General features: G+C 40.4%; 1 protein-coding gene across 1 annotated transcript; it reads left to right on the top strand.

Annotated features, from left to right (window-relative positions):
• The first annotated feature begins 395 nt into the window (after positions 1-395).
• Positions 396-14,284, top strand: LOC129349440 (uncharacterized). Its single transcript, XM_055012638.1, has 12 exons — positions 396-2,639; positions 4,691-6,764; positions 6,971-7,063; positions 8,187-8,279; positions 8,358-8,483; positions 8,598-8,726; positions 10,371-10,484; positions 11,092-11,163; positions 11,257-11,343; positions 12,882-13,060; positions 13,126-13,188; positions 14,279-14,284. Exons 1-12 carry the CDS (start codon positions 2,586-2,588, stop codon positions 14,282-14,284), a joined length of 3,090 nt encoding a protein of 1,029 aa, XP_054868613.1. The 5' UTR covers positions 396-2,585.
• The last annotated feature ends 1,032 nt before the right edge of the window (positions 14,285-15,316 follow it).

Below are 15,316 nucleotides of genomic sequence, written 5' to 3'. Positions count from 1 at the left end.
GAATAAAAATTTGACCAAAATGACTCGACTTTTTCCACCCAGGTCTTCTGGCACCAGTGGGTCACCATCGCTCACTGATACTGTTCAAATTGGGCCAGGGACCTAGAGTGCCAAGGTAGGGCAGTCTCTGCCAGAAGTGTGTATGTGAGTGTGTGGTGTGTTGCAGCAAGTGAGAATGAAAGGTAAGAGATTATGGGAGCAACAATACGCATCACAAAAACTCCCTATAGGCTCCATTTCTTGCTATCTGCACCTGTTTTTCTACAACTCTGTATGTGTATGTGTGTGTGTGTTCTGCCTCTTGCTGTTCCGACACCTGTCTCCTTAAAGATGTAGTTGTGTGTGTTGGTGTGTGTGTGTGTGTGTGTGTGTGTGTGTGTGTGCGTGCGTGTTCTTGTACTTACTACGTTGTGAGGACTGGCGTGAGTTTTTAACCAACACAGTGAGAACATTTTTGGGAAGTGAGGACATTTTGGCCGGTCCTCACTTTGTCATGCTTTAAATCAGCTCCTAAGGCTATATAGAAGCTATCCTGTGCTTTTCACAAAAAGACCTCAATTTGGATCAATGTTGAGAATTTTTCACCAGAATTTCACACACTTTTTACTCACTACTCTGCCTACTGTTGAAACTGGGTACTGCACCCACTAAAAGACCGTCATGCTCTGCAGCACCAATCTCAACATATGCCAACGCCTATTTCCGGGAAAGCGCTACCTGAGCACTTCAAAATAAAAGTTGGCTAAAAGCTGATAGACAAAATAAAAGAGGGAAATTAATAGCTCATAATTTAGTTTCTGTAAAAGCCTCTCCACTCATTGGCATTAAAAATAAAGTAATTAAAATACATTTTGAACACAGAAAAGTTGACTAATGCACCTTTAACATATGAAGTACCTGACCCCAGGAAAATGTTGATAATTCACCATTTTAAAATGACTATTCATTTTAACAGTTTTGGTTGACACAAAGACATGAAGGCCATAAATAGGTGACCACAAAAATTGATATTAGGCCTAAATTAGTATGTTATTTTCCATGGTGTTGTTGTCAGAGGCCCCTTTTCAAACATTAGTTGTATATATTATTTATTTATTACATTTGGCTCAAAATTCATGCTTTTGATTCTATTTTATACTTACATGTTTTACCATGCTTACCACTGAGGTTTAGGCTATAAAAATGCTTTGCAGTGTTCTTACTGTTCTATGCTTGCACATATAAACTAATGTACCAAATATTTCACAGCACAAATGTCCACCAGCTGTGGAGCTTACAGTACTAATTTTACATGCACATATTATCTGTGTGCTACTCCCCACCAACACAATGATGAGGTGTGTTTTTTTTTTTGTGGAAAGCAATTTTTGGTCTCTATGCATTTTAAAATTCAATTTAGATCATGATAATCCTGAATCCCCTGGACCAAAGTCTTGTTTGGCCTGATGGAAACAAGTCGACTTTGGTTTTGGAGAAGTCTTAAGCACCTCTGCAAATACAGATGGGTGAAAATTAAAGGAAAATCAATGTGTATGCAGCCACCCTGGGCCTACAGAACAGCCTCACAGTATATGGAAGTCTACAGGACAGATAACCATTCTCCTTAAGATTTCTCCTCAGTAACACAAACTTTTATTTAAGCAACTTAATTGACTTATTTACTCAGATAATCTAATAACCTGCATTTAATATGTTTCTCCACTCATCTAGCATTCTTTTTAAAAAATTTGTCCTTAAATTTCTCAGTAAATAAATCAAGAAGTTAAATATTTTGATCTGTATTGTTTAATTAGGTGTCCCTTTTTATACTTTTAGGATTTGTGTGAAATTCTGATGCTGTTTTAGGTGAAATTTTAAGACAGGACCATGAAAGGGGTAATGAAGTTTTAAGATGAGTTTTCAGGGTCAGAGCTGCTCCTGTGTGCTCCCCCCTCGCTGATGGCTCGTTCACCAATTATCCAATCAGAGGTGGAGAATCGAGGTGAAGAGGTCAGCTCGCTGAGACCTGCCCAAGCACCTCTGCAAATCCAGATGGGTGAAAATTAAAGGAAAATCAATGTGTATGCAGCCACCCTGGGCCTTCACAGTATATGGAAGTCTACAGGACAGATAAACATTCTCCTTAAGATTTCTCCCCAGTCACAAAAACTTTTATTTAAGTAACTTAATTGACTTCTTTACTCAGAGAATCTAATGATCTGCATTTAATATGTTTCTCCACTCATTTAGCATTCTTTTTTAAAATTTGTCCTTAAATTTCCTCAATAAATCAAGAAGTTAAATATTTTGATCTGTATTGTTTAAGTAGATGTCCCTTTTTATAGTTTTAGGATTTGTGTGAAATTCTGATGCTGTTTTAGGTGAAATTTAAAAAGACAGGACCATGAAAGGGTTAATGAAGTTTTAAGATGAGTTTTCAGGGTCAGAGCTGCTCCTGTGTGCTCACCTCCTCCCCCCATGCTGATGGCTCGTTCACCAATTATCCAATCAGAGGTGGAGAACCGAGGTGAAGAGTTCAGCTCGCTGAGACCTGCCCAAGCACCTCCACCTCATCTCTCCTCTGACTCCGACATCCAGCATTTAACATGGAGAGATTTAAAAGAAGACTTGGAACTTTACAGAGATTTGAAAATGCTCGGGTAAGTAATTTTTTTTCTTTGCACTTAAAATGATTTTAAGGTTGCTTTGTGTAGTTTAATGAAACAAAATGACAGTGAGAGTGTAGAATTTGTTAAAAATACGTGTTAATTTCGTTGTAATGATGAAAATTATTATTCAACAAAGCTTTTTACATGAGGATAAATCCCTGTGTGTCGGAATATGATGAAATTTAAGTTTCATTTGCGTTGAGGAGAGCAGAGGAGATGAAAATGTTAGTGGATGACTGTTGGATTTTCCAAAAGTTTATTTTTCCCCAACTGTGCATCTAAGCAACCTGTTTAAAGCCTCTGTCCTACTTGGTTGATTGACGTGCAGACGCTGCCCGACACTGACAGAGCCTTAGGCCACACAGACTAAATAAACAGTACAGCAGACCATGGCAACACAGCAAACTGAGCATTTTCTGTATCTCCATATGTTACACACATGATGAGAAAATACACAATATGAGAGGGACAGGACTTCTCCAGCATCTCTGCTCCTCTCCCTTTCTCTCTCCTCCTGCAGCTCAGTCCCTGTTCTAGTGCATGAAAGTAAAATTATATGATCATTTTTGTTTATAAATCTTAAAAGCAAACTCCATGTAAATAGATGGGCTGGCAGTTGCTATGCCGCTGCAGACACGCAGCTGAGATGCAGTATATGTGAACATGAACACACGCGAGAGACGCAGCAGCTCAGTAGCGGCTGCTGTGTGGTTTTTTTAGTATGTATTTAGGCAAAATGAAAACATTATGCAGTAAATAGAGGCTGAGAGATGACCTGTGTCTGTGGATTATGTGAGGAACATGCAGACAACATGAGGAGAGTTGCACCTCCTGCTGTTAAAGCCCCGATGAGTTCACCTGGCTAACTAAACTACCTGCAGCCAAACTAACGTCAGGCTGCTAATATATTTGAGCAGATATATGAACTAATGTCAAGCCAGTAGGGCTGGACCCGAATATCCGAATATTCTGTCGTGATGATGCTATCCGAATACCTATTTTGGGATCCGAATGTTCAGATACTCATCATTAAATGGGCCTGAATATCCGGAGCCCAGAAGCTGCTATTCGGGCCAGCCCTACAAGCCAGTGTTACTGCTCAGTCTGCTGTATTAAACCAGGCTGGTTCAGTCTGGCTAGAGGCCAGTTTCTCCCATGAAATAGTTTTCAGTTTGCATTAATAAATAATGAATGAATGAATGAATGAGGCTGAGTGCATGCTAACATTAGCTGTGTTTTTGTGTTGTTAGCGTCCGGTCGTTAGTTTCACAGCTCCTCAGAAACATGCAGTTTTATTATTAACATAACTCGTCTGCCCTGCTGTTGGATTGAAACATGTAAGGGAAATGTATCTGAAAGAGCATCACTTGTTGCTGCTGTAGCACCCACAGTCTGCACGTTTATTCATTTATTTGTAATAATGATTGATTTGTTTTCACTCACTGGTCGTCATTATTACAGCTTAATGACAGTTCTACACCTGACATAGCACACATTACCCAGTCAGACTTTTTGTTTTTTAGATTACACAGCAATTTGTTTGGAAGATTTTTGTGTCTGATTTCTGAGCTCTGAGACATGTAGGCATATTAAAAGACTAGTTGTTCAATCACTTGTGTGATTTTAATGGTAATATAGTAAGTAGGCAAGTACAACCTAAAGCAGTCTGATCTAACGGTCTGACATATTCTGGAAAAAGTGCATGCAAACAAATTTGTTTCTACAGAAAATTCTAAGCCTAATTGAATGAGGCAAAGCAAGAAAAAAATTTACTAAAATGTTCCTAAAATGTGTGATTATTTCCTTGACTAAAATTTGACTAAAATGTTTAGACAGTCATATGTAGGCCAGAGTCCAGCAAGAAGAAACATGCCATATGTTGTTAGACGGTGAATAATTTTCACAGGTAGGTAGATGTAGAGGTGTAGGCCTTTCTTGGCCTTCTTCTTTTCAATGTAAAGGTTTCACACTGAATCGTGCACTAATGTAGCTGCATAATTTATCTTTTCCCCTGTTTTTCCCTCTTTTGCCCTGCTGTGAAGGCCAAAAAGGACCACTGCCCCTCATCAGGTGAACATACACCTCTCGAAGGGACGTGTGGTGATAAAGCTTGCTACCCCCCATCAGCACCATCACCATCCAGAGAAGATGAGATGCTCACAGAGGAGTCATCTAGTCACAGTGGATCTGATGCAGACTACAAACCACCATCATCACCATCATCCAGTGAAGACAAGGTGCTTGCAAAGAAGTCCCAGTCATCCTGCCACAGTTCACCAGAGAAGCACCAAAGTCATTTGTCATCCATTGAAACTGAGATTGGGGAATCTAAGGACCAGAAGGCCAAAGGTAAATCAGTTCAAATAGATACGGAGTCAAAAGAAAAAAGGATGTTTCGAGATGGCAAAAAAAGGCTGCAGATTACTGTTAAAACAAGCAAAAAAAAGGACGGTGCCAGGGTCTGGGACAAAGCTCATTACTGTGTATACTGTAAAAAGGCCCAATTGAAGATAGCCAGACATCTAGAAAGAAAGCATGGTGATGAATGTGATGTCGCCTATGCTTTTAGTTTCCCAGTTGGCTCCAAACAAAGGAAGATACGGTTAGAAGGCCTTCGTAACAAGGGCGACTGGCAACATAATCTCAGCGTCTTAGAGGAAGGATATGGTGAGATTGTAACATGGAAACAGCCTTCTGCAAAGGTAGACATAGAGAAATACCTGCCATGTCAACACTGTTATGCAATGTTCAAGAGGACTGAACTCTGGAGGCATGAGAAGTCATGTAGAGAACGGAAAAAGGAAAGACACAAAGGCAAAAGAGCAAGAGTACAAAAATCTTCCTCACATCTAATTCCAATCAGAGAATCATGCAATGGAGTACAAACAATCATTCACTCTATGCTACAGGATCATGTAACCTCTCATATCAGGAGTGATGAGATGATTTGTGCATATGGAGATGCATTATTTGCAAAAAAGGGCCGTGAAGAATCTCAGCACAGATACATTGCACAAAAGCTGAGAGAACTGGGACGGTTTGTGTTGGCTGCCAAGGAGATTGACAAGCATGTCCAAAGTCTTAAAGACATTTGTGATCCAGCAAATTTTCAACTGGCAATTAAAGCAGCTAGGCATGTGTCAAACTATGATGCAAGCAAGAACGAGTATGGAAAGCCATCTACAGCTGTTAAAATTGGTTTTTCACTCAAAGGGGCAACTGAGGCCTGGATAGGCCACTGTTTGATGAGATCTGATGTCAAAACTGAGAAGAAGGCAAAAAAGTTCAAGGAGTTGCTGGAGAACTCCTGGTCCACTTACGTGTCGACTAATGCCCATAGCACAATTGAGCAACGGAGGTGGGACAAAGAAGACAACGTACCTCTGACAGAGGATGTAGTCACTCTCCAGAACTACCTGAGGAAAGCTGAGGATGAGGCAAAGGCAGAGTTGAGAGAGCATGTGAGTACTACAGCATACAGAAAGTTAAGTGAGAGCCTTCTTGCACAAATAATCGTGTTCAACAAGAAGCGTGAAGGAGAAGCATCACGTTTAACCCTGGAGACATATCTAAAAGCAGACACCGGCCCTGTGAATAAGGACATATATGAGACTCTATCACCCGTGGAAAAACAACTGAGCCACAGACTGACACGTTTGGTGACACGTGGAAAGAGAGGGAGAAAGGTCCCCATCCTACTTCTTGAGCGCACAAAAGCTTCGCTTGACTTCCTGATTGAAAAACGGACAGAAGTTGGCATACTTGAGGAGAACCCATTTCTGTTCGCAAGGCTTGGCACAACAACCAATCTTCGTGGGTGTGACTGCCTCAGAAGATATGCAGAAGAGAGCAAAGCCAAAAACCCAGAACTGCTGAGGTCAACAAAGTTAAGAAAGCACGTTGCTACCCTATGTCAGCTTCTTGACCTCAACAATCAGGAACTTGAGCAAGTTGCTCGTTTTATGGGGCATGATATCAGAGTCCACTGCGAGTATTATCGGCAGACGGATAAAACATTCCAAGTGGCCAAGATTGGCAAACTTCTGTTTGCGATGGAACGTGGAGCAGAGTCACTGAAAGGGAAGAGTCTGCAAACACTGGACTCTGTTATCAGTGGTATGTAAATTAATATTAATATTAATACAATTTTAAAGTCATCACTCTTCCAACTACACTGGCTTCTGTCTGTCTTTCTCTCTGTCTCTGTCTCTCTGTCTTTCTGTCCACTATGTGCATATCTTTCGTATCTGTCTGCATATTTTCGACTTTCATTTCATTGTAAAAATAAGTTTACTAATTTCCTACTGTGAATATTTTCATAGGTGAAGGACATACAGCCACCCCAACCAAAGGTCTGAAAGGTGTCAAAAAAAGAAGGACGTCAGATACAGGCAGACAACGGGAAGCTCATGATGGTACGTAACAAAAATTACATCAGTGGTCATATTAGGAATAGGGCTTTCAGCGCAAAAGTGTTAATGGTTGTGATTGATCTGGAAACCTTGAGTTTTTTTTAAAAAATTAATCATATTCATAAGTTTGACCTAATGCTGACCAGATGTTCTGGTTCTAAGTTCTGACAAATATCAGTATAACACCAGCAGGTCCCATTTTGCAGTGCAACCTCTAGCAAATGAACCAGAACCAGTACTTCCCATAATAATGGTACACAAAAGCACAAACATTCATGGCGTACGCCCACTCTGAGCAGGGTTTTTTACTGCGATTTTTCATAGCGTCCTTTTCAGCTTACTACAGAAGAGAATAAGAGTAATTATATCAGTAATTTAAAAATACTTAAAAAGGACCACAATTCTGAGCATTCCTGGGCTCTGTATCTGTGAACAGAATCAGCTACTGCAGCCTGACAGACAGCTGCCTGTCACCATTTTCACACATGCTCTGCTCTGAGAGAGATCTCTCTCATGGATTAAAAGTAACAAAAATGGATCAGGGACAAATGCTTTAATCAGAAAGGGAGTTTGTGATAAAATTTGAAAGAACTGACCATTAGCTCCTCTACTTACACAGATCTCCTTTTCTCTGTGTCCAGTGCATTTGCCTACATGAGAAAAGCCTCTCATTCTAATTAAGAGCCAGAGTGAGTGGCTTCTGCCTATTTACCAATAGCTTTATGTTAGCTAGTTTATGAAAAACAAGCTAAAAATAAACAGAGTGGAAGAAACGGTTGTTTTATTTACCCCCAAAGTATAAGTAAATTTGAGTTTTTCAAACTTGTTTTTAAATTTGTGACTTGTTCATCACAATAATAGGCTGCGATTAATGATGATTAATCACACATTATTTTGATTAGGACAAATTTTTCACTTGACAGCTCTAATTTCTGTCTGTTTGAGCTCACAGTTGAAATTCAGCTACCATCCATGCTTGAGCATATTTGCTAAAAAAATGGAACAAATTATTTGCTTGACTGATTTGAGGCTTGAAGCTTTTCTGTACTTGTATAGGTTTTCAGAAAAACTTAGACATGTTGTGAGTGATTGTCTATATGTATGTTTCTAATGTATGCTTCATCAGATGGTGAACAGCTGATAACCACAAGCTCATCAGCTCAGAGGCAAAAGAAGACTGTCACAAGACGAAGACATGATGAAGATGATGATGGCTCTGGTAATTCAAGACAATATTAACACAAATGAAGTCTCGAAACTGAGCTTGGTATTTACATGGTAGTGTCATCTTTCACAGATGGAGAGGTGCCACATTCAGCTGCAGCAAGGTCACTTGTAAAGAGACAATGGCAGACTGCAAGAAGACATGGTGAAGATGATGGTGGTGCTGATGAGGATGATGGGAGTGATAACACCAGTCAAGGTACTGAAAACACAGGTAGCACTCTCAGTGTGACTTGAATCTTCTTTCACTGCACCACTGTTGTGTTTCTGAGATTTAAGCAATTTCATTCGACTAAAACATTATCTTGCACAGTTGGAGAGCTGCAAGAAGATACCAACAGAGGGACACAAAAGATGACTACAGCTAAAGAAAAACATGATGACAGTGATGATGACGATGATGTGAGTGATGGCAAGACTGGTCCAGGCACTGAAAACACAGGTAATGTTTTTTGTCTGACTTGGATCCTATTTCACTGTAGTATTGGCATATTCCTTACAGATGTAAGGACTTCGACTCTATCAAAACGTTTTTTTATAGATGGCGTGGTGCACCAGGAGACCGTTTTGGTTTTTACATCCCAAAATATCAGCAGTCGAATACAAATGTGTATTCTCAAAGCATATACATTCAAAGTATAAAATACTGCACAGTCTAAATATTATGTAGTTACCGTCCCTCCCACCAGCCCTCTCTCCAGCTCATCAGCTATCCCATTGCTGACAGTGTGTCTGAATATCTCCATACATTATATATTACAAATGATAGTGGCTTGAGGTCCTGTGTAACAACAGACATATTGTTAAATTTATGGCAAATTATATTGACCGGGGCTGGAGCTGAGAGCTTCCCTAAACTGCACTGTTGCACTGAACTATACACCACCTGCAACATTAACGCTTCCCTTCTACCTGAACTGTTTTTAACTTGATGATAAGGTCTGACCATACATACACTGCTCCAAAAAATTAAAGGAACACTTTGAAAACACATCATATTTCAATGCAGGGAAAAAACTAACTGGATATTTACATTGATACGGACTGGATAATGTGTTAGGAATGAAAAGATGCCACATTGTTTGATGGAAATGAAAATTATCAACCCACAGGAGGGCTAAATTCAAGACACCCCAAAACTCAAAGTGCAGAACTGATGTGGCAGGCTGGTCCATCTTGCTGAAATTCCTTGGCAGCAACTCAGAATGGTCCTCAGTAGTTTGTATGGCCTCCATGTGCTTGTATGCAGCCTGATGATGTCGGGACAAGGTACGAATGAGATGACGGATGGTGTCCTGAGGTATCTCCTCCCAAAACTGGACCAGGGCATCACTGAGCTCCTGGACAGTCTGAGGAGCAACCTGGTGGTGTTGGATCAACCAAAACATAACGTTCCAAAGGTGTTCTATCAGACGAGCGTGGGGGGCCAGTTAATGGTATCAATTCCTTCATCCTCCCGGAACTGCATGAATTCTCTTACCACATAAAGCCGGGCATTGTCGTGCACCAGAAGGAATCCAGGACCACTGCACCAGCGTAGGGTCTGACAGTGGATCCAATGATTTCATCCTGATACCTAACGGCAGTCAGAGTGCTGCTGTCCAGCCTGTAGAGGTCTGTGCGTTCCTCCATGGACATACCTCCCCAGACCATCACTGACTCATCACCAAACCGGTCAAGCTAAACCATGTTACAGGCAGCATAACTTTCTCCACAGCTTCTCCAGACCCTTTCATGTCTGTCACATGTGCTCATGATGAACTTGTTCTCATCTGTGAAAAGCACAGAGCAGCAGTGATGGACCTGCCAGTTCCTGTGTCTATGGCAAATGCCTTGATGCATGACTTGATGACTAGATGCAATACTTAGATTAAAAAGTGTTCCTTTAATTTTTTTTGAGCAGTGTATATTATTGTCAATGGAAATAGAGAACGTAATTATGTTTTCTGCAGCCTGCCATAGCTTTTGGCAGTATCATTAGAAATGCACCTTTAAGGCTCTACTGTCACTGTTTGTAATACGTAAGTGTCAGCAATCAGTTCAGTTGAGTTTAGTATTTTTATGGTGCTAATTATGTCTTTCACAGATGGACAGAAGCCACACTCAACTTCAGGAAGCTCAGCTGTTGACAAACCAAAGAGGATTGCAACCACAAGGCAAGCTGATGGTGATGATGAAGATAGCTGTGACCCTGAGCATGGTAAGCACAAGTAAAAATCTCATTCTGTGAAGGTTCAGTACTTCTTTTAATTAATCTTGTCCTCTTAAACATGCAGAGAGGCTACACTTGACTAAATGGTGTAGTTTTGTCTTCACCTCATTACTGCTAATATTGTGTCTTGAACAAGGTTTACTGATCTTGGCCTACTGAGCCAGCTGTGCGGTTAATATATATGAATTGAATTTTAAGAACTTGTAGAACAGTAATCTATTACCATGTTTACATAAATACAAAAAAGTCAGCTACCTCTGCCTAGCAACTTTCAAATTTTGCATTTGTAATGAGAGATTTGATTTGTTTTCACATCTTTTCAACATAAATGACCATAAACCTATATTGACAAAGGAGGTGGCCTTCAGAGGATTTTCTGAAGCAGAAAATTTACAGCTAATGGCAAATAGTCAAAAGTATGCATGTAGAATTGTTTAAACAAGGTAAAGTTTAAAAACAACTAATACATGCCTAAACATAAAGGTTGCTACATCCATAAAAACCTGTCTGAGGCTCATGCTCTTATGCATTATTGGCCTTGTAAAACTGCATCTACTTTATCACTGTTTTACCATATGGGTGTGTTCTTTAACAGATGGAAAAGGGCGTGTTAAGAGGCCAAAGAAAACTGTACATAAACGAAAGCGTCAAGACGATGAAGACTGGGGTGAGTTCATGCAATAAAGATTTAAGTGAAAAGAGAAGCGCTAAATGCATAATGTGTTGTATTTTCATTATACTAACATGCAATCTCTCTCAGATGGAGAGGACAGACAGACTACTGCCACCAGATCCCCTCGGAAGGACCGAAAGAAGACTGCAGTTACAAGAGAACGCAGTGATGTTGGTAAGATGAACTAGACAAATTTCTGTTAAATAGATGTGTTTCCTGAGAACAATGTAAGTGGGAATTGCTGCACAAGTCACTATGACTTGCAGGTGAAAGGACTGGTGGTTAAAGTGGTGTTGCAGAGTGTCTATACTCAATTGAAACATTGACAGAAATTTCTATTGTATAACAATTTCTGTGACAAGGTAATTAATCAGTGCTGCAGTGATTGTAAATTAAATCAACTACAAAATTCTGATCAACAACAGATAATAAGCTTTCCCAAATTAAGTCAGTTTTGTTATATGGACTTGAAGAATATATTTACAGGTTACATATTTTACATTTGGCATTTCAATGAATATCTTATCTGTAGTTTTAAAATAATACATTTAAATTCAAACAAAACAACCCAGAAACTGCAATGAGAGAATGTATTGTGTTCAATAATAATTACCCCATATGTCTGCACTGACACCACCACACCTTTTCAGGCTTTGACTGTAGCATCTAAACATGAATGTCAACAGTGATAGTGTCATGGCGTGGGGGTGAACCCGAGCAGAGAGCACACAGACGAGGAACTGAGGCAGGAACAAAGGTGGATTTATTGATTGACAAACAGAATAATAAGGGATGAGGAAGATAAACTAAAGGTCCAGGATAACTAAGATAACTAACTAATAGGGGAGGGTGGGGGGTGACTGTAGCGGGAACCGGCGGCCCGGTAGGCGTTCTCCGTGGCGGGGTGTTGGTTGGCAGCGGACAGCGGGCAGGAGGGCCTCGTTCCGGGGGGCGCGGCAGGCAGAATGTTCCAGGGACGAGAGGAGCACGGTAGGCAGGGACTTTCCGGGGCTGGTCGGGGATCCAGGAGCAGGAGGGGGAACGAGTCCGAAGGGGGGAGGTCTGGTCAGGGCAGAATCCGGAATACAGGAGACAGGAAGCAGGGCGGGTAGACCCGGGCAGCTGGGCCAGCGGAAATAAACAGAGAACGGGGTTACTCAGAAACTTTCTCAAAAGAGAACACAGCAAGGTGTAGGAAAGGAGGGGGAGAGGGAGGATGAGGGGGTCAGGTGGGGGCTGAAGCTGAGACAGAGGAGGGGGCCCAATGTCGGGAGGTCAAGTGGCCTCACAGATGCGCAGTCTGATGCATCTGAATGTTCTTTGGGGTTTAATGGCTGCTTGCATTTTATTACTCCCTCATTCTGCATGTAAGAATTATCTCGATCCAAATTTAAATGTTTTGGGATTAAACAGCACATTGATATTTGGGACAGACAAGGAGAGACACAATTATATTGACTTCATTAGAAAAAATAGTGATGAAACGCACATGAATTATCCCTTGAGTGTACATGCTGTTACTAGGGTGACCTTTAAGTCAACAAAGTTGTTTTAATGTGGGTGCTTAAAATCAATGCAACTTTTATATTTTTTATTCTGTTACTGTTATTAATCAATCAAGGCAGGGTTCAGATGGTAATATAACTTCAATAAGGTCTCAGTTTATTATCAACTCAACCTCTAATAAACTCCTTTTTGTTTTTGTTTTGTAGATGCTCCAGAAATGGAAGTTAAGAAACAAGGTAAGAGACCCTGGAATGACCAGGAGAGGACTGCAGTCAAACGACACCTTGGCAAGTTCATCGCACTGAAGAAAGTTCCAGCAAAGCAGGACTGCCTCATGTGCATTGACAAAGAGTCTTCAGTCCTAAGAGCGCGGACATGGAAAGACGTGAAATATTTTGTTTACAATGAAATTGTTAAAATCAAGAGAAAGCTTGCGTTCTGAATTAATAGACTGTAACAGAGGGAGGAAACCGAGATGAGGGGCTAGAAGATGAGGGAGAGAAGCGGGAGAGAGTAAGAGGGTGATTATTCCTGTCTTTTAAACGGTTTTTTATTGTCTGTTCATATGTTCATTTGTTTGGAGACCCTTTAGCCATGCCCTACAGCACAGCAAATCTTTTAAATAATAGTTTGTGTTGAGCAGGCACTGACACCTGCAGTTTCTTACCTTTCAGAAAGTTGTCTCAGGATACACCTGGATGTTCGGTATTGTTCTTTTAAACTCCTGCATTTTGAAAAGGTGCAATACGTTAATATCTACTGCACTTTGCACAACTGAAGAGTCTTGTAACTGGAGTATTTGGTTTGCCAAGACTGGGTATTAAATAATCCAGTGTTCACCAGTTGGAGCTATTGTTGTTCATTATGGATTGAGTCTGTGGAAAAGGAATAGCTTTCAGAAAAAAAAGCATACACTTCTGAAGTTGACATTCGAATTATTAGAAAAGGTGTGTCCGGTTGGACTACTATTCTAATTCTGCTTTACATAGATAAACCACACCAAATTGATATGACTTAAAAAGAAATTGTGTTATTTTGCAAACTGAATTGATAAAATTAGGTTTAATTGTTACCATAATGTCTTAAGAAAGTCAATATTCTATGCTTTACCTTTTGACAGCCAAACTGGCAATAAAACAAACACTTCTCCCTACTGAAATAATCAATTTGCTCTTTAATAAATAATATTTTCAATGAATGAAACTGCCCTGTTAATGCTGATAACATCTTTTACAAATGTAACATTTGTCATTACAAATTTACATTACTAATTATTCAGTAATGGAAACAGAAGATTAGTTGACCTACTTTAAAACATTAAAAATCCAAAGCCAGTGCCTGGTCCTCACTCAGGTGGTGAAAAACTTTTATCTAAATCTTGGTGTTTAGTGAAATCTAAGGCAGTGTTTTGGATAAGGGCACCACATAGTGGCCAGAAATAGTTATTTTGTGTTTCTACATCTAACAGAACTGGTGGTTCTCACTTTGTGAGCCTTTTCACTCGGTCCTCACTGTGGAGCAAGTACAGGAATGTGTGTGTGTGTGTGTGTGTGTGTTAGGGGGTGTTTCTCAGACCTTTGTCTTATTGTTTTATGGTTCTTAGGGGTGACGACGTCTCAAAGGTCTGATCCATAAAATGTGTCCCGACCTGAAATTTGTACTGTCGGTTATCTTCTTCAGTGGCCCCTTCCTCCTCCAAGCACACACACACACACACACGCACGCACGCACGCACGCACACACACACACACACACACACACACACACGCACGCACACACACACACACACACACACACACACACAAATGCATGGAGTTTCTTTAAAGTCGATGCAATAAAAACCAGAAAACGATCAAACTGATAATAGAAAACACCTGAACACAGCAGAAAACATGAACTCTCACGTGCACGTAGCACAGAAAACATGAACTCTCACGTGCACGTAGCACAGAAAACATGAACTCTCACGTGCACGTAGCACAGAAAACATGAACTCTCACGTGCACGTAGCACAGAAAACATGAACTCTCACGTGCACGTAGCACAGAAAACATGAACTCTCACGTGCACGTAGCACACACAGCCACATCTGGAAGGACAGAAAACTGAAAAGTGTCTTTTGTGCAGCGAGAAACGAAAAAAGACTTTAACTGTTTATTCTAGAAAAAGCTGCTAAAACCTGGAGTCAGGAGGAGGAGGAGGAGGTCCAGAGGAGTTAGAGGCTTGGAGATGGAGACAGATGTTACCGTCCAATCAGAGCAGCCAGATGTTTAAGCCCCACAAACATCTGCATGTTTAACCCTGACTTCACCTCTTCCTCCTGACTCCACATTTTCCTCCATCAGAGCAGCAAAAGGTCCAGAAAACCTGAAAACCTCCTCAGTTCAGGATCAGATCTAAAATTACAACATTATTTATTAATTATTCACTGATATTTTACAGATTTGAGCCGTTTTAATGAAACTATCCACTATTTTGTACCAGTAAAAACACATTTAACAGATATTGTGTATAGTAAGGAGTGGAAATGGTGAATAATTCATTCAGTTTTACAGACAGACAGGATAAAATTGTCATAAATAAATAAACGTGTTTTAATTTCCACACAGATTTCTTCATTTTTTGCAGTGTAGGTTTGTGT

The sequence above is a fragment of the Amphiprion ocellaris genome, chromosome 8, assembly GCF_022539595.1.
Source record: "Amphiprion ocellaris isolate individual 3 ecotype Okinawa chromosome 8, ASM2253959v1, whole genome shotgun sequence".
NCBI classification, from domain to species: Eukaryota; Metazoa; Chordata; class Actinopteri; family Pomacentridae; genus Amphiprion; species Amphiprion ocellaris.
The sequence above is the reverse complement of the archived record's forward strand: the minus strand, read 5'-3'. Positions and strand labels throughout refer to the sequence as shown.

Excerpts from the sequence above, each read along its gene's own strand:
- LOC129349440 (XM_055012638.1), top strand. The coding sequence starts at position 2,586 with ATGGAGAGATTTAAAAGAAGACTTGGAACTTTACAGAGATTTGAAAAT. Across the intron at positions 7,064-8,186 it reads ACAACGGGAAGCTCATGATG|ATGGTGAACAGCTGATAACC; the intron begins GTACGTAACAAA and ends ATGCTTCATCAG. Across the intron at positions 11,344-12,881 it reads AAGAGAACGCAGTGATGTTG|ATGCTCCAGAAATGGAAGTT; the intron begins GTAAGATGAACT and ends TTTGTTTTGTAG.